The sequence below is a fragment of the Drosophila grimshawi genome, unplaced genomic scaffold (genome assembly GCF_018153295.1).
Source record: "Drosophila grimshawi isolate 15287-2541.00 unplaced genomic scaffold, ASM1815329v1 contig_848, whole genome shotgun sequence".
Classification (NCBI taxonomy): Eukaryota; Metazoa; Arthropoda; class Insecta; order Diptera; family Drosophilidae; genus Drosophila; species Drosophila grimshawi.
Genome location: NW_025063692.1, coordinates 19,627,278 through 19,655,000, shown reverse-complemented (window position 1 = coordinate 19,655,000; position 27,723 = coordinate 19,627,278). Strand labels below are relative to the sequence as shown.

Below are 27,723 nucleotides of genomic sequence, written 5' to 3'. Positions count from 1 at the left end.
CTGCTCCGCTTCCCAAGTCAAACACACACGTATACACACATGTATGTAATGAGATATGTGTGAGCTGTGCGCGCAGGCGCAAAGTGGTTGCACTTGTTTATGGCCCTCGCTGCTGCTTCTCAGCTGTTCGCAGCGTTGTCATTTTACGTCTTATACTATATATATATATATATCTAAAATTATCTATTAATTTTATTTTTAAAGAAGTAAAGAAGATGCACAGCAAACGTGGGCGTTTTTATGTACACTAATTTATTGAATTGCTACTGTACAGGTTATCTGTTAGTCGGGCATTCACGAGAAAATTTAACATTTGTTATTTTTACATTTGTATACTTGTTGCTCAGCAACACGCACACATACACACACACACACAAACGCATATGCAGCGGCAGCGTCTAAAGAGAAAACACGCAAAGCAAAACGGGCAACAAGCAAAGCCAAAGCAAAAACCAAACCAAATAAAAGTTGCTGTGTGTGTGTGTGTGTGTGTGTGTTGCGCATGTGTGTGTAAGATTGTCCCGCAACGGGTTTGTTGGCCCTAACATCGACTCTTTGGCTCTTCGACATTTTCACAACGTCACAAGCCAAGAAGCTGCGCAGTCGCACAATTTAAGTTAAGTCCCCTCCCACCCACATGCACAGAAAACAGCAAAAGAAATAAGCCAAAAAAAAAAGAAAAAAATAGAAACTACTGAAACTGAGTGAGAAGTGCCCCGAATTACAAGCTGGCTTAAAAAGTGACAGTAAACAGTAACGGCAGCCAATAATAATAACAATAACAAATATAGAACAAAGCTTCAAAATCGTCATCATCATCATCGTCATCATCATCATCATCATCGTCATCATCATATCGTCATCATCATCTATAAATGACGCCAGCAGCTGTTGAGGATGGGCGTGAAAAATGCGGCAGCGTCTACACTTGGAACTGTGCTGGCGAACTCTATGGCATCGAGTGTGAGCTGTGCGAGGAGCGACCCCTTTGTGCACTCGATGAGTTCGCCGAGCATATGGAGCTGTGGCACTCCGACTGGCAACAGGCACCGGAGGATGAGCTCATGCAGGAGGTCCTCGCCGAACAGTCCAGCAGCAACTGCGAGGTCAATGAACTCAAACAGCAGCTGGTTCAAGAGCTCAACTCGCTCGATAAACAGCTACAACAGCCACAACAGCCACAGCAGCAACCACAGCAGCAACCACAACCACAGCAGCAACCACAGCTGATGGACACATTTCAACTGAACGATCAAGTTCAGTTCACTGCGGATGTAAGTAGCTGTGCTGAAGATACCCTGTACAAAATAAATGCAACAAAAAATGTAAGAAATGCAAAAAGCTGCGAAACTTAAGTTTGAACTTCTTTTGCGGAGAGCTGCTGTAATATCTTAATTCTATATATATTATATATAAATATTATATATTATATATATATATTATATATTATATGTCGAAAAAAGAGTAGGTTTTTGTTTGTTTTGTTTTATTCAAGCTTTTTCTTTTGTATTTTTCTTATTCACCTGTGTATTTGAAGGTTTTTAAGATTTAAAAATTATTCAAATAATATTAATAATAATGATTTTGAGAATTTCTCATTTCCATTAAAGTTAAGTTATTGCAAACACTCAAAACAAAAAAATCGTAAATAGTTCAATTAATTTCAAGTTCGATCCGATATTTTTTTTAACATGCTTTTCCCCTAAACTAATTAAATTGATTCATGATTTGAAAATTAATTTGATTTTTTCAGCTTACAATATATATAATATATTAATAAATTACTAGTATTCAATTTCGTAAGAGAAAAACTATAATTTTTGATATTATTCTTTTCGTTTCTTGGGTTGCTCTTTAAAGATTAAACTAAAAATCAAATGCCATGATAGGAAACTTAAGCTAAATTCAAGACAATATTTTAATATATTTTTGCATATTCTGACTTATAGCTATAATATAATAAGAAGAAAATCATTTTTTATATGAAGTAATTTTATTTTTTTATTAAATATATATATTAAATATATTATATATATTTTTTGTGTTTTTTTTTTTAGAGTGGCCTGCCCAGTGTGGAAACGGCAGCGAAGTTGACGACGGAGCATGTGCAGCAGCTGATTGAGCTATATCGATCGCATCCCCGTCTGTGGGATCAATCGCATCCAGAGTTTCGGGACGTGGAGCAGTGTCGCTACTCGTGGCGCCAGATAACGGATGCGTGGAGTGCTCACTGTGGACGTGGCTTCAGTGTGACCGATGTGCGCATCCGGATCTCAACGCTGTGCCAGCGATTCCTCAAGCAGCGTGAACGCATCGATGCCGAGGGTGATCTCGATGAGGGCGCCAAATTCGTCCATTACGATCAGTTGCGCTTCCTCTGTGAGCAGCAGGCGCTGCTCAAGCGCCAGGAGCACTTTGCCCGCGAGAATCGCAAACTGCTCGAGATCTACGAGCATTATCCAATACTCTGGCACAATGCCCACAAGAGATTGCGCTGCGCCGCAACGGTGAAGAGGCGCCACGAGGCACATCGTGGCCTCCAGCTGGCGTTGCGTATGTGCGGCATCAATCTGTCCGGCTTGGCGATGCAGCGGCGACTCCAGTCGCTGAGGAAACGCTATCGCCTAGAGAAGATACGCTATTTGCACAGTGTCGTCGAGGGCAAACAATCGGAATTTGTGTCCATCTTTGAGCATTATGCCGAAATGGAGTTTCTGCACAAGCACATCGATCCCTATGTCTGTGCTGGCTGCGGCAAGATCTTTGAGAATCTGATCGGTCATCAGGCGCATGTGCAGGATAGCTGTGAGGAGCAATCACTGTCTGCCGCCGACTGCAAACAGTTGACCGAATCGGAGGCGACGCTGGGCGAGCTTATGGTGCAGCTCGAGCAGCACGAATTACAGCAGCAGCAGCAACAGCAACAGCAGCAACCGCAACACCAGCAACAGTCTGCCGGAGAAGAACCCGAGCAGCTGCAGATAGTGGAGCGAGTGGAACAGCAGCAGCAGCAGCTGGTGGCAGCGGCAACTACAACTGAGCTAGCCACGCCACTGCTACATAGTCTAGCAGAACAGGAGAATGCGCAGCAGGCGGAGATTGAGCAATATCCTGACAAGGAAGATCCGCACGGCAAAGAGTCCTTCTCCGAGGATAGCCTGTCGACGGGTGGACAGCTACGGATGCGCCTCAGTCTGGAGCTGACCAATAAACTGATTGAGCTCTATCAATCGCATCCAAATCTCTGGGATCCCAATCATCTGGACTATCATGCGAGGAAACAGCGACGCCAGGCCTGGCACAACATTGCCGCCCAGCTGAACACATTCGCCGGCTGTCCGGATCGCTTCAGCTGGCAGATGTTGCATCGCAAGCTCACCGATTATGTCAAGTACTATCGACGCGAACGCCAGCGAGAGGAACTGGCGGTTGGAGGTGGTGGCGAGGGCACACGTTGGGGCTTCTACGAGGCGTTCAGCTTTATGGACGATGTGGTGCCCATAAATCGTGTGCTGCAAAAATCGTTGCAGCAGCGCGACAGCAATCTGAAGATCATCCAGGTGTATCAGAGCTACGAGCAGCTGTGGTGCACCACACATCCGGATTATACGAAACGTAAGCAGCGCTTGCGTCACCTGGAATCGCTGTGCACCCGCCTGCAGGAGGAATGCAATCTGCAGATAACCGTTGAGCGTTTGAAGAGTCGTCTGATCGAGTTTCGCTGCCAGTATCGTCAGTGCAAGGAGGCACGCCAGGCGGCGCTGCAGCGCAACAATGCCAACTGGCAGCCGACCTATGAGTATTATGCGGCGTTGCAGTTTCTCGAACTGCACGTGTCGCCATTCAACTGCGAACGTTGCACGGCGAGCTTTAAGCGGCGCAGCGATTATCTGCGGCATCAGCGCAACGTTCACTTGGACCAGCAGCTGAATGAGATGCAGCCGTTGCAGCGACGCCGTCGCATGCGGCGTGGCACGAATGCGACAAATCCGCTGGAGCACATCTGTCACATTTGCGCAATGAAATTCTCGTTGCGCACCAGCCTCCAGGCGCATCTGCGTCGCCATTTGGGTCAGCGGACACACTGTTGCACCGACTGCCCCAAGAAGTTCTTCAATTCGACATCGTTGCGGGTGCATCAGCGCAGCCATACCAAAGAGCTGCCGTATGTGTGCGAGCATTGTGCCCGGGGCTTTGTCAACGCCAGCAAACTGAATCAGCATGTTAAGCGGCACACGGAGAAACGGGATTATCCGTGCACGCGCTGCGACAAGGCGTTCTACACGGCCCACGAGCGAGATCGCCACTTGCGCGCCCATCTAAACATTAGGGACAAGGTGTGTCCGTATTGCAGTCGGGCCTTTGTCGTTGGCAGCGCCTATTATGCCCATCTTAATTTGCATCGGGGCGAGAAGCGTTATGGTTGTGCTGCATGTGGCAAGCGATTCGCTCAATATGCGGGTCTCTATAAGCATCGCAAGCGCTGCACAATCGCCCAGCTGCAGGAGAAGTGAATACACTCACACTCACACTCACACTCACTCACTCACTCAGAAAACACCCACATTTTATTCACGTGTAGTTAGTGCAATTTTGTTGTTATTTCTAATTGATAGTGTTCATTTTAGTACTCATTTCAGGCATTCATTTGAAAAAAAAAAAATGAATAATGTTTTAATTACAAATTATATATGTAGCTATCGCATCAGCAATATCTTTAGCTATTTTATTATTTTGTGTTTGTTTTCGTTTTCGTTTTGTTTTTGTTAAGTACTCATTTAATTGTTTGTGATTCATCCAATCGATCAATTCGTTTATTATTATTATTATATTTATCTCTGTCTGAGTACTAATTTATTCAATTGTATTCGTTTGTGATTCATGTAAATAAATAAATATATACAAATTCCATCAAATCTACTCTTAGTATTTAATATTTTAGCTTAAGTCTTATTCACTTATTCCATCATCGGCTTATTCATTTGTATTCATATATACAAATTATCAACAAACAAACAAAAACTTGGGAATCTTTAGCATTTTCTCTTTTTTAATATTCATAGACTTCTGATTCTGATTCTGCTAGTCAGTAAATCAAAATTAGTTTCTCGAAAAAGGTTTCTATAGTTTCCTTTCTTGGTTTCTCTTTTGTGTCGCATCCTTAAATGTTTTACTGACTGTCGCTGTTAATATTATCAGAGATAATCAGATAGATCATCATATAAAAACTGTTTAATCAATTTTTCATTTATTTACTTTCACTCAAATAATAAGCAGCAACAAATTTGTATTTTATATTATTTCTTTTTTTATATATTATTTTATATGAACTTATGTTGCCATTGTACTTGATACAATTGTTAAAGGATTAAAAGGCTGTGGGGAGAGAAAAAAAAAATGTTCTAAAAAAATGTTTGCTTTTCGGGCAGACAGCTTGACTGGATTGGTTTAGTTGGATTTGGCGAATCGCTTGAGCTGTCGCAGTCGATAGATATCGTTGGTGGGCGGCGCCGTTGTCTGCAGCTCATCGTCGCTATCATCGCCGCCGGGGAGGAGGCGACGTCGGCGCGGCGCCATTGCCGTAACGCTATGCTGTACGCCCGTATACGTGCTCGTGTCCACAATCCAGTGCACCGACTTGGCCAAATCGAATATCTTCAGCGTCAGATCGTTGTCGCCATTCGGTTGGGGTGCAGCTGCAAATGGCAAATATGGATTAAGTTCGGCCTGACAATAAATACCTTTTGTGCTTATTGCTATATGAACATTACTTAAATACAAATCGAAAAAATGGGCCAAGTTATGAAAAGTTAAGTGTCAATATTACAGAATGACCATAAGCAAGTATTGTTGCTTGCATACATTTCAAAGTTGCCACAAATGTGACAATCCTCTCTCTGTGGCATGGGTATAATACCAATGTGCATATAGACTTATAGTCTCTAAAATTGACCTTATGTTTTCCCACTGTCGGGCATATGGCTTTGGTATTGATATTGGGCGGAGGCACAATAGATTCAAGTGCTCGCCGTGCACAATCTCTACGCATAATGATCAAATTTGTTGGATATAACATACACTCGGGCAGATTCAGACGCATAAAGATGTCAAAGAGCAGCTCTACGCTGACAAACGGTCCACGGAAGCTATTTGGTGGCGGCAGAGCGGCGCATAGAGCGGCCAGGGCAGGCGGCTGCGGAAAGACGCCGCCAGCGAGCGGATGGGCGCCAGGATGTGCGCAGGAGCGCGGCTTAAATGGTATCATCTGTGAAAAATCGGGTCGCGGCAGCGGCTGTGTCGCCTCCCCATCTCCATCGGCATCGCCACTGTTGTGACTATTTGCACCGCTGCCGACACCGATCGTCTTATTCAAAATGATGCCTACGTTCTAAACAAAAATAAATTATTCGTTAATTAAGTTTGATTGTCAAATAGATTAATGATTGAAATATTTACCTCTGCATAGCCAATGGACTTGAGCTCGGTGCTGGTGCAGGGATACATGTCCAGGAACTTGTAGCGATCCACGAGCTGTGCCGTTTCCTTGCCCTCGTACTCTTTTAGCTGCCAAATACATTATATTTATATTAATATGATGTATTTGGAATTAATCACATAATTGTACAACTTAGCACACAGCTAAAGTGAGGCTAAAGTCGTCTACATACAAAGTTTAGAGGATGCTACCATTAAAAACTCTTTAAGTGACTGCTTAATGAATTAGTTATCCAATTAATTTCGTTATAGATCAGTTTTTAAAATCGTGATACGAACATTTGGGAATCGAAGCTATCATCGAGCTGAGATTGATTGGTTGATTTGAATTGAGAGATGATTATACTCACATTTTCAAAGACCGCACTACGTCGTCGCTCCACTTTCAGAATACTGGACAGATCGCCAATGTTGGACTCGAACTCAAGAAAGCGATTCCATACCTCCACGCTCTTGTGCGGTGATAAGCCACCGGAGCTAAGGACACGCTCGAAGAGCACTCGCGTGTTGTTATCCTCATTCAAATGGGAGAGATAATCAATATAACACATGACATATTCAGGACTGCCGCCGAAACGCTTGAGCCCAAGCTCAAAGATGCGAAATGCGATCTCCTTGTCCTTGGAACAGTAATACTCCATCAATGCGGCCGCCACAAAAATATGATACCGCGAACGCACATCCTCGCGTGCCTTCTTGAAAATGCCACGAGCCGATTTGATGCCCTCAGCGCGACGGGCGAATTTCATGTACTGCACATAAACCTGAATAAAAATAAAGAGAAAAAGATTGAGCATTAATCGACTATAATTTAAGTATACAAGCTATCTATGACTGAATATGATTGATTACCAGGGTGGGATCAATGTCGGGCAACGTGAGCAGCTTGTTGTACATGCTGTGGACCTTTTCGTACTTGAGACGACCCTCCTCGAAGTCCGCGTATGCGAAATAGAGCAGCGCATTGCGATTCAGTACACCATTGATGGAACGCTCTAGAATGTTGGCGCATTCGTCTGCAAAGATTTTCGCCGCTTGCACATCCTGCGTGTGGAGAGGGGCGAATGTAAACGAATTGTGTTAGTTTAATTGAAAGTGGCAAGTTTGATAGTTGTTTGAGTATTTTTAAGTGATCGTTGACGGGTCGAGTAAAACGCGTGCGGCCAATGCCAAAGGCAACGCGGCAAGTGGAGTCACTCTTCTGTTTGTTTTCATTTTTTTGTATTTTTTTTTTGCAGCTGCCACGTGCCGTGTTACCCAAGGGGCGACACTTCACAATATAGCAACAAGAGACAGAATTTTTGGTTGTTTTTTTTGCTGGCATAGATGATTTTCTATTTGCAACAACTGCAGCAGCTGTTTGTTTAGTTTTGGTTTGTTTGTTTTGCTTTCTTTTTTTTGTAATTCGACTACGCACGCCTTTCTCGGTGAGAGCGCGCGCACTGGTGTCCAGAAATTGAGATGCCTGATGCCAGACAGCCGGATGATGTGTAAGCACCAGCAGGCACTGCTCTGTGGCAAACATGACGCGACGTGTGACCAGCGCCGTATCCTCGGTGCGCAATGGATTCGATTTCTCATAGGTGATGAAACGCTTCCACAGCTCCACCTGTTTGGTCTCCTCTTTGGTCAGCGTCGGCGGCACAGCGGGCAGATTACGATTTAGGCCCTTCGTATGATACTCCAGCTCCTTGGCCACGCGACGTGCATTCATATAGTCCCTATAAACAAATATATAGTAATCAATATCCAATATGTGTTGAGCTTAGTAGCATACAAATAATTCATATTGAAGGTAAAGTGTAAAAATGGGCATAATAATTAAAGGCAATAATACGCACTTGGAACGCTCCAGACTCATTTTCTCCGAGATGATGGGATTGATGTTCTGCTCAAAGGCAATATAATCCTTCCATAGTTGCTCAATGCCCACAATGGGCGTGATGACCGCCTTTTGGTAGACGCGACGAACGGCGGTTATCTTTTGATTCTCCGCATAGTTACCAACGGCCTCAACGCCGCGCAAGAAGTAAATGTAATCCTGCCAAATGCTAAACGAATGCAAATCCATGCCAATCTTTTCCAGTGCAAAATCATACGCCTGCGCCATCTTCTCTCTATGCACATGGAATACAGTAAAGCTTAGTATGTAATGTAATTCAAATTAGTTATGGCTTGGCGTACTTATGTGTGCTTAGGCCGGCTTTGGTCTCCTTCACATAGGTTAAATATAGCTTCCACAGGTCAATGTTGAGAATTTTGACCAGACAACGCTGAAAGAGTTTCTCGACACGCTCATAGTAGCGGCTGCGCATCTCCATCTCAATGTACAGCTTCCAGTAGCGGGCCGTTGTGGGAAACACATTCACCAAAGATTCGTACAGACTGCGCACCTCGTGAATGGGTCGCGTTTGCGCCTCGCGCAACATCACCGACCACGACTCGATGTCATAGGGACGCAGCTCGACGACCTGTTGGGCGCGCACCAAACGCTCCATGCCCCATTCCTGCACATAGCACAATTTGCATTTTAGTGAAAACACTTATTGACATTTTACTATACCGCAACTTACTATATCAATTTTAATTAGATCCCGGGCCGATGTCATTGCGCTGGTTGGCGTTGCCGGCACCAAAGGCGTTTTATTCATTGATTCGGCCGTTGTGGCGGTTTTGGGCACTTGTTAGTGCAGCACTTTTTCAAATGTTAAATCACAAAAACAACACCAACAACAGAAATCGGAAATCAATTTATAATTCCATATTTCATATGCTAGAAAATTATCAAAGTTGTCTACAATAAATAAAATGCGGCTTGATAATTTAACAGTGTTGTGTAGTAGTTTTCAGAACTGGTTCACACTTGGGAGCAGGTTCACAGTTCATACGAACTGCTGCTAACTATCGACTAACTTCCGATTGGGATATAGAACAGGATGATTTTTAAAATTGCATTCTGAGATAGGAATGATTTTAATATACAATTTTTTTAAAATATCAATACAAGTAACGTATTTTGATAAGTGCATATAAGAAAAAACAAGATATAAGCTCGCACAATATGGTTTTCCAATACTTCGATAGCAGCGTTGAATTTATCTTTGACAATGTATATTCACCGATATGTTTTATACCACTTTCAAAATTTATAAGCTGTAATTAATATGACAGTATAATAGCTTATTGAACGAATGCAAATACAACTGAATCCGGATTACTCTAATACATTTTTGCGCTACTTTACTTTTTTTGGCTTATTTGCCCACTATTGGGGTCTTACAGCAGCTTGTTGCGTTTGCAATGTGGCGGTAACAGCAGGCTGACGTTACAAGATATATCGTGACATGTTGGAGACTTATCGATATATATATACACAAGTGTATAAGCTTACAATACATCGAAAAAATATCAAATAACAAAACGAAACGAAACAATCAAGCGTGGCAATCAACCGAAACGAAACGCATTTAACAGCAGACATATTTAAAAACAAATAAAAATATATAAATTACGTAAATTTGACGTAGTAATCTCACGTGAAAGATGGCGATGAGCTCAACGTTATAAAAAAATCATTGTGCACTAATTGCAAGTGACAGTTTTAACTGCCAAAAAGGAGAGAGTGTGTGCAAAGAGTAGACACACACATACGCACACACTCGAAGGAGGCACACACAGATAGGACCAGCTGTTGTGTTGAACAACGACAAAAAGAGGTTAGCATTAGCGGTACATTTAATTGCTTGGTAAGCAATCAATACGGTTAACTTGCGCTTATTTGTTCGGCTGTTGTTTTCGCTCTTGTCTCAACGAATTTCTGTTTTTTTTGTTCTCATTTTTGCATTTCGAGCTTTTTAATTGAATTTAAATAAATTATTCAATGGCAATCATTGAGCATTGGTGCCAAGTCCAATCTGAGTGCGGACGCCGTCACTTTCCTGTTGATGTATTTGTGTGCCTTGTTGTCGTTGTTATTGCTTCTATATTGGTATAAGTGAGCTTATGTTTATTGTTCTTGTTGCCATCAGTACTGTTTGCCAGCGATGCGGTAGCAGTTTATTAACCGTCTATGTGAAAAAAATATTAAGTGCGCACTGTGAGTCTGTGCTGCTGAATGTGATTGTGTGTGTGTGTGTGATAAGGAATAATAAGTATGTCACACGGACACACACGGTGGCAACAAACACATGGCGGCTTTTGTGTTAAAATGGAGCACAAAAACTTTTTGCTGATTGTGATTGCATACTAAGCTGTATGTGTGAGTTGTGTGTGTGTTTGCGCGAGTATGCGTGTGAAAGGGAAAACTCACGTATGCATTCGCACATATACACACACACACATACATTGGTGTCAGTGTCATTTGATGAAACACGTTCATACTTGCCCTTTTTTTTATCCGTCTCGCTCTCTCTTTCTGACCTAGTGCCACCTCCTTCCAGACACTGACAACTTTCAACGGTTTTGTGTTTTAATAGCACATACAAAATTTTAAAGCATTAAGTGACCTACGGCTGCAGGCGTGTAGCTCTTGTTATACTGAACTGCTTGCCTACATTCAGGCGCACACATACATGTGCATACACATGCACCGTTGTTTTTTTATATATGTACGTGGATTGCATACGCCAATTCGGCCGCATTTGACTCTTTGCAAGCAAGTAAACACGGCAATTATTTGGAACGGCAACTGTTACGCACGCATTTTAACTCAAATGCACACATATACACACACACACTCACACACACATACATACGCATACAGTGATCTGTCATAACTTCAAGCGTTTCGTTTTTCGAGCTGATTCTGATATAGAATTAATTTAAGTATCAACATTTTTTAATTATCTATACAAAAATATACAAATAAAATATCCAACAATGCATAAAAATCAATAGAGCATAATTAGGAATTTGATAATTAAACGCATAATATAGTTAAAAGCATTCGCAAAAAATATTGTTAAAATGTAAATATTCCAAAATTACTTACCTAAATATAAAAAATATGTTTTTAAAGTACGAGAACGATTCCTCGTATGTCTATAAGTATAATTTTCGAGCGATCACTCTACTCAGTAACATTTTTGAAATTAAGTTTGATATTCTTGTGTAATAATATTCATACTTATCTAGTTTATCCCTCTTCCATCCACTTTCGCTTTGGCAAATTGCTTTCAGTTTTTAGTGGGTCCTTTGCACCAATTACTCATATAATATGGCGCTGATTGGGGTGGTGCCGGGGGGAACACACCTGGCTCGTCCGCTGATTGATTATCAAATCGCCTCCGAAACTTGCAAACGACAGTTCAACAATAGACCTGCCACAGTGCCACATAGGCAGCTGCAGTAATGTTCCGCTTTTTGTTCATAGCTTTTTTTTTTTTTTTTTTTTTTTTTTTCTTCAACTTTTTTGCCATTGTTCCGAGTAAGTTTGGCTCGGGTGCAACTGTAGAAATCGCATGTCTTCCCATCATCAAAATTTCATATTAATCATTCAATTGCATTAGTTGGACGACGACGACAATTATATATGTATATGCTATGAGTTTGTCCATAAAATGACAGCATATCAATATATATTTGTGTACACTCTCAAATATGTGTCATTAGCTCAACAACAGCGATAAAAAAGTGTTTTGTATGACGTTCTCGATGTTAATACATTTGTACAAATAAATACAAACTCGAACTAGAAAAAGCTAACAAATGAAAACGTTTGGTTTTCGAAGTCATTTTGATACGCGCAAATAATAATGCAAAATTATTTCCTCTTTTGGTTTAATTTGGCTAAATGAATTTCACTTTTTTTGTTTGAATCTATTGATTTTTGTAGACCAGTTTAATGGTAACAGTTAAAGAGTCTTTAATGGTTTTTGTGGGCTGCAGAAAAGTAAAGAGAAAAAAGAATACTGTTAAAACGAATAATGAATCTTGACCAATAGGTTAATTAAGTCCCAAGGCAACTTGTACAGCTCTCTATTCAAGTACTATGTTTATATGTATATAATGTATATATATATATATATATATATATATATGTATGTATTATCATTTGCTTTTTTTAATATTGTAATTAGCGAGCTTTCGTTCGATGCTTATCAGCTTCATAGCTCAATTAAGACGAGGCCAATCGACTAAACGCTCGAGATCTCTGAATGTTCGACGACAAGCTGTACAGATCTTTATATACATATATATGTACAGCTGTATGTATGTATGTATGTATCTGTGGCATAATGCTTTCATATAGCGCAACTGAAATACGGGACGACCTAACAATAATATTTGCTTTTTATAGCACTTATTTGTTGACAATATTTGTTTTGCATTTGAATAACATTATTTGGCTTATTATTGCTGACGCGCCGAGCAGCAACATGCAAATGGGCCAAAAGAGTGGCAAAGAGGGAATATGAATGGAAAGTGGAGTGGGAGGACGGAAGGCCAGAGGTTGAGGTAGTGTTTGTTTGAGGTATGGAGGATGTACCAGTTACAATAGTTAACGACATGAAAACGACTAATTTGACTATTGGCAAAGGCAGAGCTGAGGACTCCCTGAACAACTGTTCATTTCTATACCCTGTACACATCGACATGCACACAACGGGTATGTTTAGTTGCATACAATTACGGAGTAGACCTTCATATATGGATACCACAAATTTGTCATGCAAGCTCTATCATAACGATTAATATTGAGGGTCATCTTTAGGAACTGAATTTTTGGTACTACATTTTTAGATACTTAAATTGCTCAGAAGTAAGCCAGTTAAGTTGTATGCAGATCAGGTAAGGCTATGGAATATCTGCTAGTCAGGCACTCCCAACTAGAGTGGGTCTGACAGGAATTCGACTCCTCCAACAAATCGCTGTGTGACGTGATAACAAATAACCGCAAATTGTTGCCAGACAGAAATTCAGATTTTTGTGTTGTGCTGTATCCAATCAATGTACAAATGTTTGTACATAATTTCGAGACCCTCCCTCTCTGTCTCTGTCTCTCCCTCTCTCTGTCTCTGTCTGTCTATGAGGACCCAGAGGCTTTGTATGATTAGGTTCTCTGGGATATAACACATCAATGTCAAGTCTGTAGTTTGCTTTGTTGCCTGAGCCCAAACGGTTTAGTTGTGCAGTTGTCGCTAAGCTTAAAGTTTAAATATTTTTCATATATACACGTGATATATATATATATATATGCTTGTATATATCCATGTCCGATCTAAGTGTTGTGGGACAACCGATGCGTGTTGGCGATAAGTTTGTGCCGTGTCTCAGCGTGCGACGCATCTACAACATGAAGTGCTTTCGCCCGGAGCGCTACCAGCACGAGGTCGCCAATCATTATCGTGACTTTAAGCTGCAGCAATCGTCACTGCATCTGAACCGTCGCTACCCTCAAGGACATTCGCGTCACCATCGTCACCGTCGCCACCCACGTAGTCGCCATCGTCCCTTAGCTCCAATGCACCCATCAGCCTCCAGTGTTCAACATCGTTGTGAGCTACCCACACATGTCCACTACTTTCCCAGGTACACTCAATTATGCCAAAGTTATAACCGCTGCTTTCAATCGCCCGGTCATAATTCATAATGGATTCGAAGAAGCCATAATGCAGTTGTGTGGCAATTTTTAAATTTCGCCTATGAGTTTTTGTTTGAAATCCATCCCTTTCACTAAACTTAGAATATAATATTATATAAATTTTAAAGTTAATTGAAACATTCTACTTATTGAGCCATCACTGTTCAAACAATCATAATATTAATTGAAATGGGTGTGTGTATTTGTGAGGTTGTGAGGGTGAAAGTGGGTCTCGTTAATATGTATATAGGTTACAGAGGGCCCTACCCCAGAACTTGTGCTATCATTGGCCAGCGGCAATATGGCTGACATGAAATTTCCGTCACATCTCCAGCTCGGGTTTCGTGGGCTTTGCCACCACCACAACCAGCACCAGCACCACCCCCTCCGCCTCCGCCCCTGTCACAACTGACGTCAGTGACAGCGATTTGATAAGCTGTGAGCTGTGCTGTGGGTTTATCCACATTTTAATGATTGCATAGAAACATACATACATATATGGATATATGTTATGCAAAAGAGGCAAAGTGCAAGAGGGAATATCCCCTGGGAGAGCGTCAAGTCACATGCATTTGGCTTCATGAAACACAGATAGAAGAGGAGCGAGGGGCAGAGCGTAATTTTCCAAAGGAATATTCCTGTCACAAATATACAAAAAGAAAATATAATTTGCCTTTCAGCGTTTATTTTAAGAATTTAACGATTTGCGTTGAAGAATATCCAGAGTTTTAAAGAATTTGTCAATTAATAAATATCTGGATGTCTGCTTTTTATTTTATTTATAATTATTTTTATATATTCATTATTGTGGTTTATTTTGCGATATTCACTATTGATGCACTAGAATATCGAGGGAAAAAATACAATTATTAGAGTCGTTTTTATAATGATCATTGAGTTCTCAATGTTTTCTTGTTATGGATTCTTGGAATTCCGAAAAAAATGAATATCCTTCGCAAAAGGTAGCTAATGGAGCAGTACAGTCCAATTCATTTATATTATTTTATTTAACTGTTATATCAACTATTGATTATATGAAATACACCAGTGAGGTATTGGCCTGAGGTAACCTTTGACCGAAGGTAATACCGCTGGGAGGCCATTCCGAGTGCCACATCATCAAAAACAAAATGGAGACATTTCCGCGTCGTTCCTAACCTCACTTGTTGACACTGTCCATAAGCGATAACGATAAGTAAATAACTGTACTCTCTATTTGTTTCATTGTGTGTGTGTTTGTGTTTTTTTTTTTTTGTGAATTGTTTGATTATTATATATTGGCGAGCCAGAAGCCAAACCCCACCTTTTTGGTTATATTCTCATTCTCATTCTTTTGTCTTTCTGCATTTTGTGTTTCATTTCATTTGTGGGTTGCCTGTTTGTTTTGCCGTAGAATGTACATGTGTGTGTATGTTGTATTTTGTATGTACGTGAATGGATTTTAGGTGATTGTTTGTGTTTGTTGGTGGCATTGTTATAATTAAATGTTTGCCTTCTTTCCGGCCTCGCTTTTTATGGTTGGGGCTAATTACAGATTCGGCGATACAATAACAGCAATAACATACAACGATACATTGCGTCGCATCCAGAGCGCCAAAAGCTGCGACCAACTGAAGGCGCTCGTTCAACGTCAGTTAAACTGACACAGGGGCGCCGTCAACCATTTAGCAATTAGTCAAGGGGCGGCAATAGCAACTACTACTGGAACAAGCACGAGGGCGCGTTACAATGACGATGACGCCCATAACAACAACAACAACATCAATACAAACACAAACAAATCGTCAGAACGCCGCAGTGGTAGCAGCAGGAATTATGGTCACCGTGTGCTAAATATTAATACGACAAAGGTGGAAAACCTAGCAAATTGTCGCATCGATCTATACGCGTACTTGCAATTGGCTAGCGGCTACTACGAACGGGGGTTGCATGCCAATATAAAGTACCTGCAATCGATAGGCCAGCGTAATGCAATAAAGCAACAGCAACATCATCAACAGCAAAAGCAGCAGCAACAACAGAAACAGAAGCAGCGCCGTTATTCATTGGAAGCCTGGCCGCAGCAGCAAGCAGTTGATGATCCGTCGCAGCAGCAGCAGCAGCGTCAGTTGAGCACATTTTTAAACGATTTGCAACGTTGCCAGACGGGGCCCGAAAACATCAACGGTAACGCCAGAACAGATGCTATACGCGTACACATAACGCCGGCAAAGGACAGCATGTGCGATTATGCAAACAGGCAGTGTAGCGACAACAATATCAATAACAAAATTAATCATATTAACAGTAGCAGCAGCAGCAGCAGTAACAGTATCTTTACAGAAGTACCCGATCAGCAACAGCAGCAGCAGCAGCAGCGCAAGCTTTATGAAATTATCGATAACTTGAGTCAATTGCGCCTGTGCGATAGCAGACTGCCGCTCATTACGCTCACCGATTATACACAACAGGTGGCGCTATATGGCGCCAATTTTGATATTGCTGGCAATTGTGAAATGCAAATACCCAACGAAGCCAGACCACCAACATAATACAACTGAAATATTCGTACAACAATAAGTAGCAACAACAGCCAGTGCAATCAATTGCCAAACGAGAACAAACAAACAAAATAGCACAGCACAGCTCAGCCCAGTACTGAACAAAGCGAAAGTGCCGCACGTCATCGGAAATCGTTTTTATATGCAAACGGCAGACAAACAACGACCAAAGCAGAAGCAGCAACAACAATATAACAACAAAAGCCTGCTACAGCTAATAACGGGCTAGAACACAAAGATAAAACGGATTTTGAGCCAAACTATTGCGTATTTGGCGTCGCGTTCGAACAATGGTTGCGGCTGCTGCCGACGTACAAGTTACAGCAACAACAGCAGCGACGTTAGCAGCGACAGCGGCAACGACAACTTTAACGAGCGGCAGCATTCAATTTGCCGCATTAACGGCCGCCAGTGCCAGCGATTCACAAGCATCGACATCTAATCTAAATAAAAATAATAACAACAGCAACACCAACACCACCAGCAGCAGCTTCATCAGCAGCAGCATCATCAGCAGCAATCATATTGATAAGCAAGACTGCATCAGCAGTACGAGCAGCAGCAGCAGCAACAGTAAAAACAACAACAACATGTCAGATGTAACCATTGACGCAGCAGGTGCCGACGATGCAACAACATCAACAACAGCAGCAAAGACAACAACAACAACAGTAGCAACAGCAACAGTTGCAGCAACAACAACATCAGCAGCGACAGCAACAACAGCAGGTGTAGTAGTTGCAGCGGTGCCAACAAAAAGTGCCGTTAGTCAGCGCAATGTGGACATTAAAATTGAAAAGACCAGCAACATGGAGGCTGCGACCAAGCAGTTGACCAAAAAGGTGCTCAAGCTTGATTTAGGCGCCAAGAATTTGGACGAATATTCGCTGAAGTCACCAAAGTCACCCATAGCAGGTGAGTGTCAAAAGAAAAACGATTAATAATCTCAAATCGAGATGCATTCAGATTCAAGGCTTTTTACTTTATTGCGAAATGCTATTCATTTTCATCACATTTATGTAATATCTATGAAAATTGTTTTCTCGAAACTTCATTTGTGCTATAGTTGATTCTATTCTTATTAATGTTGCGTGCCTTAAGGTCTCAAGTGTCATTTCGTTTCAATTGATTTTACCATGAAATTTGACACAGACGCACACAAACACACACACACACACATACATACACATAGAGGCATAAACACAATTGATATTTTGTTTCTATCTGGCCACAAAAGCCGCATACGGAACCCAATCTAAGAAACGTTCGTAAACATAAGTTTCGATTGGGTTTATGGGGCTAACGCTGATTGCCACCACGAGATCCCGGATCATATAGACTGTGCAATACCAATTAAAAATTCTTAATATATATAATATGTGCGATCTTCTCAAGTGAAGTGTTTGCCCGAATATATTCACAAATTAATTTGAATTATCTAGAGACCATTCCCAATTAACTTCTTTTTAATTGTCACCCTGCCGCAAATCAATTAAAACCGCAAATTGATATTAAATTTAAGCTCCATTTTTTGATAGATTTTTAAACACAAAGAAGTTGAATGTGGCTTCTTTTATATTCTTTTCACTTTTTTAATTCATCATCAAGTCGATCAAAATATATTGTTTTCTGTGTAGGTAGTTCCTTGACTGTTAGAAGCATATCTGTCGATCTGGCTACAGGGTATCTGACAGTCGGGCCCCTTCATGGTCGATAGTAATTACGTTCGATTTGCCTTATCGCCGCATGTGTGTCTTGTTTATTTTGATTTGATTCATTTGTTTTTATATACATATATATATTTTTTATTGTACATTTATTAATTGTGTATTTAAATTCACAGCACGTCTGCCGCATCAAACATCATTGACGTCATCGGTGGACGTTGAGGATCGCAAGACTTTACGAGAGGCCTTATATCAGGGTATATTTCATCGTCATCGCCGCACCATTTTCGCCGTGGGTAGTTTTCTCCGCATGCTCCGCAGTCGCAATTCCCAATATAACACCATACGCAGCTCCTCGGAGGGCGAGGATATCGATGAGGTTAGATAAGAATAGAATACATCTATGTTGTAGATGCTATCTATCATATGTGCTAGAGAGACAACACAACATAACAAATACATCACGAATATTCTCTATGACAAAAAAGAACCACAACAACGAAAGTTTGGAAATATTTTGCAGTTTTAGTTTTAGTTTTTTTTTTTTGTTTTTTTTTTTTTTTTTAACGGAACATATAGTTATAATATTGTCGTTTGTTGTGGTTTTCCCATATATATACATTTTTATTTTTTATGTTTGGTATGATTTGAGGGGGGATTTGTGGGCAGACTGATCCAATATTGAAAAAGGCAGTCTGTTGTTTTTGTTAAGCATACCCTTAGTATCTGTAGTATAGCACATTGTATAGATCTTGAAAATCATTGCATGTCCCTGAATATGAATATGTATTGGTATATATCATCTGTGGCTCTGTTTAAAGTTTAAGCACACACACACACACATACATACACACAATCTCATTTATTGTCATGTTAAGCTGACGCATAAACGTAGCAATATATACTGAGATATTAAGAAAGAAATGAAATGAAAGTCGAACTTCTTCAACTCGAATTAATGAATCGGCGTCTACATCGAAACGATCCAAAATGTCAATTTCGATGTGCGATTCTCGTTAAATTTTGTTCGAGTTTGAGAAGTTCGACTGCATTTGCATACCAAATAATGAAGGCAGCCCAAAAGCCCCAACAAAGCAACCATAAGACTAGCCACAATGTTGTGTTTAGCATTTAGTAGAGAAGAATATCGTGAGAAATACAAAGAGAAATTGAGAATTCGCCAGAGCCATATTAAGTTGCACTAGAGCTTAAGCCGACTATTAATTTGGACACGTTTATTTGTATTTCACCAAACGATGCATTCCAACAAAAGAGCTTAGATCAGTTTTTACATACTACACACATTCCCTCCCTCTTCCCATCTCTATCTCTCTCTCTCTCTCTCTCTCTCTCTCTCTCACTCTCTCTCGCTCTCTCTCTCTCTCTCTCTTTCTCTTTCTCTTATTCTCACTCTCTATCTTCTACTACTCCCCCTCCACACTGTGCTAGCAAATCTGAAAGACGCCTTATCTATATAAACAAAAACAAAATTATAATAAAAGAAATCTAGTGTTAAAAGCCTTTTTCTTATATAAGCTAATTGTGAACCCAAGCTTGATGAAGCATGAATATCTTTGTACTATATAGTATTCGTGTAGTACTCTAAAACTGTTTAACTGTAAATCTGTGTAAACTGAAATCTATATAAATTCGCTGAACATCGATGTTCTTTCGAAACCTTTGCAGAGAGTTTCATCAGAAAGCGAGAAAGAAAAAGAAAAACCAAAAAATCCATATCTATAAATTAGTTTGACATCATGTCCGTCTGCTTATTTCGATATATATATACACACATATATCAGCCTTATAGCCACCATTGAATCAATCGTTTTTTTTTTTACCAATTTCAATGAGATATATATCTTGAAATTTAAAAATGTCTTATTAACTTTTCGATCTTATGATAATAGTTTTTCGACTATACTCATCCAATGTATTTAACATATTTTGATAATAACACTTAACGCTTATTATGTACAAATTCAATTAACCAACCGCTTAATAGTAACACAGTTTTCAGTAAAGCCATACGAAACATAGACAATTCCTTGGAGACCCAGTCAATAAATATATCGACGGCAGTCGTATCGGATTTCTGTTTCATATAGCTGCCATAGCAAGTCAACGGAGAGCATGTTTAGATTTTACGAATATCTTGACCAAACTTTTTGCCTTATACAATATGACCAAATTTTATTATATAGCTACTATAGGATCGATCGAAGTGTTCATTTTTTGATTTAATTTTTTGATTATTGATTGATTGATTTCTTGAACAAAGTCATCAAGCGAGACTTACTATGCCTTTTACAATTTATACAAAACTGATCCAAACATGAGTCGGTCAACTATAATTGATTTTTAATCCTCTGCAAGTGTATTAAAACTTCGGCATGCCGTTGTGATCTTTTCATTTCCATTGTTTTCCCAGTTTTATTTGTTTCTTTTGGTATGCTTAAAGTCGGTTTTCATTGCAAAGGGAACAAAAATCTTGTAAAATGTAACGTTTTTTTAATGCAACAATTTGATATACACACAATTAGCGCGAATTATATAAATATAATACATATGTATAAAAAACGCCTAGTTATAATTAAAACACACACAGAAACTAATGTATACCTCTTGATTTTCAGTAAACACGCTATACACACATATAAGTATGTTTGTATACATTACATAATATATATGTGTATATACGTATGTATATATATATATATATATATATATATAAACATATGTGTTTTAGAGCATTTTTGTTTAGTGCTAGAGAACTAATATTTAAAAATTTTGTACAGCGATATACCCGAAATATATGTATGCATACCCTATCTGTATGGGCTAAAAAATGCAACAACAAAATATAAATACAAAAAAACAACAACAAGAACAACAAAAAGACGTTCATGACACAAAAACCAAAAATGTTGAAAATTGTTTGGTAGTTAAATTTAATATGCTACATATAATATATGTATTTAATTATTACTAAATGCATACATATTGATTACTGATACGTTTTTTATTTTTTTTTTTATATTTAAATAAAAACAAATAGAAATTCAATTTAATGCACATTTTTGCGAACGCTTTTTCAACTTTTTGCAGTTTCTCAAGGCGCGTAAACTTTTCAAATTCCCGCATCTCTTCGATCGCTAAGGGGAAACCACACCAACTAAATATTGAATGAATTGAGAGCTACTTCAAATGAAATTTGTATTTAAAGTCATATATTATATATATCATCATATATACATATATATATATATATATATATATATATAATTACCTATATATATTTGTTATAACTGAAACATAATAAATCATTAAATCAGCCAAATAACCCTTGCGGCCTCCACCAATTCGCATTTGGCAACGTGAAAATTGGCAATGTCATTGGGGCTCCAAGGAAGCCAGCATTGCTCATTTGGCTCAGAGCAACAAGGAACTGTGGAATTGTAAAAGAGTTCATTTAATTACCTCAGTCGTATTATCATATATTAATATTATTATGAAGAGGCTTCATGCACTGCGACTTGCCTCCTTCTGAGCCTATAGCTCTGCCATCAAAGCAAATTCCTGCGCGAATTCGAGAAACTTTTTCGGGTTGAAGTGTTCTGTGGCCTTCGAGTTTAAACATGTTTCCTGGCCAAGACGACGTAATATGCTATGATGTGCTTTGAAGATTATATTTCATTATCACAAAATTGGCACATTTCACTACTGACTATATCTAGTTTAGCTAAGTATCCTGTCAAGAGATCGGTAAGTATTCTAAGTAAAGAAAGAAGAAGCTAATATTGTGTATATTTTCTTAACACTGATGGTTGGCTGCAATATTTTAATGTGCCACAAAATAATTTTCAGTTTTAGAATATTTAACGAGTTGATAAACTGTGATTGACAATTTGATTAATTCAACTTTGGAAGTGTTTGTTAAATATGCCAGAAGGAAGACAAAAACGAACCAATCTGACTCGAACGGGTCAATATATGGAAGTATGGCAAGTCAGGAACATCGCTAGGAACATGGAGCAAAAACTTACTCTAAGTGAACCACTCACCTGCTGCGGACTAGAGGCAACCACATAGTTGCCCTCATCGACGGCCTTTTGGATGGTGGCGCGGATGTTGGCCGCCTCTTGAAGATTTTGTGACGTCACACTGACTTTGGCAGCCTGAGACGATGGAACTAAATCGGGTCGCGTTAGCCAGGTGGGCTGCACCACCTGACGACTTGGCCTAGAAGCGGACGCAGCACCTTCTGCCGCAACCCAGGAGAAACAGCGCATGCAAATGCAGATGCAGACAGAGATGTGGATGGTGGAACGCTTAGACATGCTGTTGTGTGACGCTGCACTCAAAGAGTGTTTTGTGAAAATGCGAGCAATGCTGAAGACAAACAAATTTATGCGAATTTTGATGGGGAAATAGAATAATAATTCTTGCCATTTATTTTAATCTTGGCAGTTAATCGCACGCTGAAACGTGCCCCAAGTGCGACAAGACACACATTGGGGTTTTGGAATACGATGGTTAGGGGTAACACAATAATTTTGACATGCATATCGTTTTTACTTTACAATTCAAGATAAACTAGTTGTGTGTATGTGTGTGTGTGTGTATGTGCACGACAGCAGAGAGAGGCAGGTTGGGGAGCGAGTGTGTGGGTGTATTGCTAGACGCATCAGTTTTGTGTATTATTAATCGACTGTTCGTCGTGGGGATCAATTGGTTCCTCTTTGATATGCACATCATCATCCTCCTGATCCTCCTTGCTATTCTCGTGCAGCAGAACATATTCTCGAGAACTGAAGCCAAACTTGATGACATCCTTCTCCATCAGCTCAAAGTATTTGCGTCCATCGATCTTTTTGTTATTGAGAAACGTGCCATTTGCCGATTCCAAGTCGATAAGGTATAGACGAACACGCTTTCCATGACTGCCATCATCCCGTTCGAATGGCACGAGCCGATATTGGAGCGCCGCATGCTGTTTGGAGCAACTGGGGTGATCAACGGCCAGATCAACCACTTTGCGATCGCGTCCAACCAGAAAACAACTCTGCCTATGAATGTGAAGCGTTGGCAGCGCCGTCTCCCCCTTGAAAGGATACAGACGCCAGCGGCGCTTCGGTTTGCGCGCCTCTGGTGGCTCCGAATATTTGACGACAACGCCATTCACTTTATTCGTATCTTCGGTGAGGGCGCCACTCAACCCAAAATTCGGTTTCTCCTTTTCCACGGGTTCAGCATCATCGTTGGACGGCTGCGATTTATCTTTGTCTTGTGGTTTACCCCATTCAAACTGTTCGGCATCGTCCCGATTTCGATTGTCGTTGCGACGTTGATGCTGCTGACGGCGTGCTCCTCCTCCTCCTACTCCACCACCTCCTCCACCACCGCCACCAACTCCTCTATAGGATCGCTCACCCCGTGGGCTGCTACTGCGACTACGACTGCGCCTGTGAAAATAAAATAGATATTAATTATCTATATACATATATATTAAATATATTCCATTATGGATAGAGTGTTACTCACCGGCGTCCCTCCGGCGACCGACGTTGACGATCTCTTTCTCGACGCTCGTTGCTGCGCGGACGGTGGTGTTCTGAACGTCGATCCCTATCGCGATTTGGACGATATCGTTGTTGCGGCCGCTCCCTGTCCCTGTCTCTGTCTCTCTCAAGGTGGCGTTCCCGTTCCCGCCCGCGCGTTTTATTTGTATATTTACTACCGGCTGTGTGTCGCTGGGCGGCAGCGCTGCGTTCGGGGCTGTCCCATTTGGAGCGCTGCTCCTGCACTTTGCTCTCCAGTGTTGCAGGCTCACGTTTGATTTGTTTTTGTTCTAATTTGATTGCTTTCGATTTGGTTTTGACGCGTTTGACGTCCTCCGAGGATTTTGAAGCATCACCGCTGCTGCTACTGCGGCTATTACTACTGCTGCTTTTGCTGCTGCTGCTGCTGGAAGAGGTGCTGGATGTGGATGAACTGTCGCGAGTTGCTTTTCGTTTACGCGTCGTCTTGCTTTTCATGCGATTTGCCGCCTTTGCATTTGCATCGTTGTCGCTGCTGTGTTCCGCCGATCCGTTGTCGCTCCGCGCGGCACGCTCCCAGCTGCGCGCTTGGGCAGTTTTCATGTTATTTTCCTTAGAATAATCAAGGAAAGTGCTGTTTGACAAATCGAAAAAGGGAAAAAGCCAATAGATTTGAAAGAATGCTATTGGTGATTCTGGCTTATGTGGGGTTTCGACTTAAACAGCTGATGGCTTTAGAACTGTTGCATTTGAGTATTTATCAACCACCGTGAAGCTGCGGAGACATTTTTGAACGAAACAACACTGTTTCGTGCATACGATTACAACAGGTGTGTAGGGCTAACTTTAAGGTGATCACATTCACCACAAGGTGGCGCTGAAAAAGTTATAAAACTTGTGCAAAAAGAAAAAGTTAAAAGGTGAGGCGCAGGCATAAGATATAGAATCAAAATCAATTACCGATAACTAAAGGAAGTTTTCAAATGTTAACCTTAATATGTTTGGATGTTAATCTTAGGTCCTAAGAACACAATTGAGGATTATAATTATTTTTCTTTGTAGTAGTGTAAAAAAATTTGATTAGTTTGAAGAAATTGTATCATTATTTTTGTTATTGCTTGCTTGTTTCCTTATTTTAAGTTTGAGGCTATATAATTGCTCATTACTGACTATATTTAATAAATAAGTAAATAAGCTTATCTGAATTCGTTAATAACAATTCTAACTTTGATATTTGCACAAGCATTGTATACCGATATATCAAAATAATGCAAGTGAAACTATTTATCGATGTTTTAGTATTGCAATACTATCGTTTAAAAATGCATCGTCGCTTACGCGATTAATCGACATGCTTAGCTTATCGCGTCAAGCTCCTCACAAAGCCCGTGCCCGTGATGCCGCTGCAGCTGCGTTTGACACATTTAATTTTGAGCAGAGCTTGCGAATTTAATTTTTAAGTTTTTTTTTGTGATAGTGTCTAGTGTGTCTGTGTCGACGACATGTTGATATTATTGAAATAGACACCAATAGAAAAGCTCGGCAAACGCAGTAGCGAAAGTAAAAAAAAAATCAAATAATTTTTTAAAAAAATTGCAAGCTGCAATTCAACGGGATTTTTGGCATTCACAATGACACCATTTGATGATTTCATTTATCTAATTAATCATGTGCTGCTTGGCGAAGAGCCGGTAAGTCACAACAACAACAACACAAATAATATTACGCACACAAAGACAGTCGGCAACAGTAAAAATAATAACAACAACAACAACTACCACACGCAGACATTGATTTAATTCTCTTCTCTCACATTCAGACTATTGAGGATTTCATACTGCTTGTGGGCACACTGGTGGCCTTCATAGCGTTCATACTCTGGTGCTGTTTTCCCATACAGCCAAAGGTATGTAGAAATACACGCACACGCACACGCACACGCAAACACTGACCCGCACACAAACATACACACACACCAACACCCACACACACAGCTCATACACACACAGTCACACACTCATAGAAACATGTATGTATGCATTTTGTATGCATTCGTAGAACAGATATTAATTTCAAATTCGATTTTGCGCAGGAGCCGGGACAGCATCGTCAATTTACATGTAGGATCATTACGAGTCATATTAAGGCATTTGATAAGGCCACCAATACGGACAATGCCGGTGCATCATCATCGACGACGGTTTCGTCGACGGCCACAGCCAGCAACATTGGCAAGAACATCGGCAACTTGGGTAACATTAGAAACTTAGGCAATTTGACGGGCCACATCAGCAACAACAATAATAATAATAACCACAACAACAACTTGGGCAACATTGGCAGCGCCTTCATCTTTAGAGGCGTCTCCAATTTGAGCGGCAATTCGCAATACAACAGCGGCGGCACATACAGCAAAAGCGGCACTGTTGCCATGCACAATTATTACGTTAAGAGCGGCCATCATTGCTGCACCTAAACTCTTAACCAGGCCTAAGGCATTCACTCACACACTCTCACTGGCTTCACAGCTTTGACGACCAAGTCAACAACCAAACCTTTCCAAACATCGCCTGCTTTGTAGATGTTCAACATACAAAACAAATAACTTTTAAGATGTTTGATGTCTCGTTCATGTTCTCTAAATGTCTCATAATAAGTGTGCCAATTTGTTGTTCAATAGCTAAAAGCTTGTTGAACATTTCACCCTCTTAACTCCTCATTCCCCTTCTCCCTCCTCAACCTACTACCACTTGTAATTTGCAAGAAAATTTTGAATTGTAATTGCTCAGACTGATTTGTATCATGTAGAAATGGGCATTTTTAATGCACTTTTCCATGATAGATAAGACGAAAAGACAAAGACATAAAAAAATGCGGATAGAGAATGGCGCAAGTTTTTAAAACTTCTCATTATTTGTAGTACGTATTAAATGTATTGCTTTCAAATACCAAAATTATAATATTTAAACAAAATACGGCAAAACAATGAAAACCAAGCAACTAATTATAAGTATTTATTACGATAATTGCATATTTATACGCATGTTAATATGACTACAACCGCTTACAATCCCTCAAGACGTTTGCCCGCATATAGAGCAAAAAAAAAAACTAATAATAAAATAAGCAAACTCAAAAATCAATTAAAAAGCCGTTCGCTTTATTAAGTACATCTCACATATTTATGACGTGTAAAGAAAAAAATGAACAATGAAAGCAGACATTAAAGCGAACGGTTTCTACAGGGAGTTTGTGTCTGTGTTGTATCTATAAGATATTATTCTCGCCACATACACATGATCCACATCAATTAGCCAAGTTTTTAGTGATATGTTTTTCCCACTCAAATTGTTTTTGTATTTCATTTCTTTAACTGTATACACTACTTAAGATACGTATATATGTAATATGTTTGATCTCATTTGTCAACTTATTTATGTGATGAAAACTTAAAGAATTTCTTCAGTACGAAGGGTTATTAAACGAGAAAAATCCCTTTTAAAAAAGAAATCCCACAAATAACTGTCTTTGGTTTTATCAATGGTGCGCTAATTATAGTGTATGACATAAGTATGTGCGCTGTGTACACTAATCAGTAAATCACATATGGACATTGGCCACTTTAGACTCGAGTTGAAACGTGACACTTGAGTTTGTATACTCTGTAGCCGAGCAAAATTGGTAACAAGGGTATAATAAAGGTGTGCAAATGAACGAATGTAACAGCAAGTAGAAATCATTTTCGATTGTATAGAGTATATATATATTCTTGAACACTATAAATGTGCTGATCTCACAGACTTTAAAAACTTTCAATGTTTAATCTTAGTTCTCGTGTTCCACACGCAATTCACGAATATTCCATCTACTCGACAGAAAAGGGACACGGACTTGATGTT

The 27,723-nt window shown here is 40.1% G+C and overlaps 7 protein-coding genes across 7 annotated transcripts; 4 read left to right on the top strand and 3 right to left on the bottom strand.

Annotated features, from left to right (window-relative positions):
* Positions 1 to 844: 844 nt before the first annotated feature.
* LOC6564702 lies at positions 845 to 4,654 on the top strand. Its single transcript, XM_001991416.2, has 2 exons — positions 845 to 1,274; positions 2,058 to 4,654. Exons 1-2 carry the CDS (start codon positions 876 to 878, stop codon positions 4,512 to 4,514), a joined length of 2,856 nt encoding a protein of 951 aa, XP_001991452.1. The 5' UTR covers positions 845 to 875; the 3' UTR covers positions 4,515 to 4,654.
* Positions 4,655 to 5,303: 649 nt separating this feature from the next.
* LOC6564703 (protein suppressor of forked) lies at positions 5,304 to 9,364 on the bottom strand. Its single transcript, XM_001991417.3, has 9 exons — positions 9,069 to 9,364; positions 8,680 to 9,002; positions 8,337 to 8,612; positions 7,913 to 8,216; positions 7,348 to 7,539; positions 6,846 to 7,259; positions 6,457 to 6,564; positions 6,079 to 6,388; positions 5,304 to 5,696 (listed from the first exon to the last, which is right to left on the bottom strand). The coding sequence occupies exons 1-9, from the start codon at positions 9,144 to 9,146 to the stop codon at positions 5,449 to 5,451; spliced, it is 2,253 nt and encodes a 750-aa protein (XP_001991453.2). The 5' UTR covers positions 9,147 to 9,364; the 3' UTR covers positions 5,304 to 5,448.
* A 4,360-nt stretch (positions 9,365 to 13,724) lies between these two features.
* On the top strand, positions 13,725 to 16,608 carry LOC6564704 (GATA zinc finger domain-containing protein 10). The gene is given in 3 exon segments (XM_032738121.1): positions 13,725 to 14,072; positions 15,126 to 15,159; positions 15,612 to 16,608. Coding segments are annotated over 3 exon segments (1,368 nt in total). The 5' UTR covers positions 13,725 to 13,735.
* LOC6564705 (cell wall integrity and stress response component 2) lies at positions 16,273 to 21,520 on the top strand. Its single transcript, XM_001991419.3, has 3 exons — positions 16,273 to 17,532; positions 18,461 to 18,663; positions 21,393 to 21,520. The coding sequence occupies exons 1-3, from the start codon at positions 16,908 to 16,910 to the stop codon at positions 21,441 to 21,443; spliced, it is 879 nt and encodes a 292-aa protein (XP_001991455.2). The 5' UTR covers positions 16,273 to 16,907; the 3' UTR covers positions 21,444 to 21,520.
* A 58-nt stretch (positions 21,521 to 21,578) lies between these two features.
* On the bottom strand, positions 21,579 to 22,624 carry LOC116805540. The gene is made up of 2 exons (XM_032737890.2): positions 22,349 to 22,624; positions 21,579 to 21,732 (listed from the first exon to the last, which is right to left on the bottom strand). Exons 1-2 carry the CDS (start codon positions 22,622 to 22,624, stop codon positions 21,616 to 21,618), a joined length of 393 nt encoding a protein of 130 aa, XP_032593781.1. The 3' UTR covers positions 21,579 to 21,615.
* A 77-nt stretch (positions 22,625 to 22,701) lies between these two features.
* On the bottom strand, positions 22,702 to 24,630 carry LOC116805539 (smad nuclear interacting protein 1). The gene is made up of 2 exons (XM_032737889.2): positions 23,829 to 24,630; positions 22,702 to 23,749 (listed from the first exon to the last, which is right to left on the bottom strand). The coding sequence occupies exons 1-2, from the start codon at positions 24,425 to 24,427 to the stop codon at positions 22,972 to 22,974; spliced, it is 1,377 nt and encodes a 458-aa protein (XP_032593780.1). The 5' UTR covers positions 24,428 to 24,630; the 3' UTR covers positions 22,702 to 22,971.
* Positions 24,631 to 25,295: 665 nt separating this feature from the next.
* On the top strand, positions 25,296 to 27,344 carry LOC6564693 (putative uncharacterized protein DDB_G0283223). The gene is made up of 3 exons (XM_032738178.2): positions 25,296 to 25,515; positions 25,644 to 25,730; positions 25,917 to 27,344. The coding sequence occupies exons 1-3, from the start codon at positions 25,456 to 25,458 to the stop codon at positions 26,298 to 26,300; spliced, it is 531 nt and encodes a 176-aa protein (XP_032594069.1). The 5' UTR covers positions 25,296 to 25,455; the 3' UTR covers positions 26,301 to 27,344.
* Positions 27,345 to 27,723: the final 379 nt, after the last annotated feature.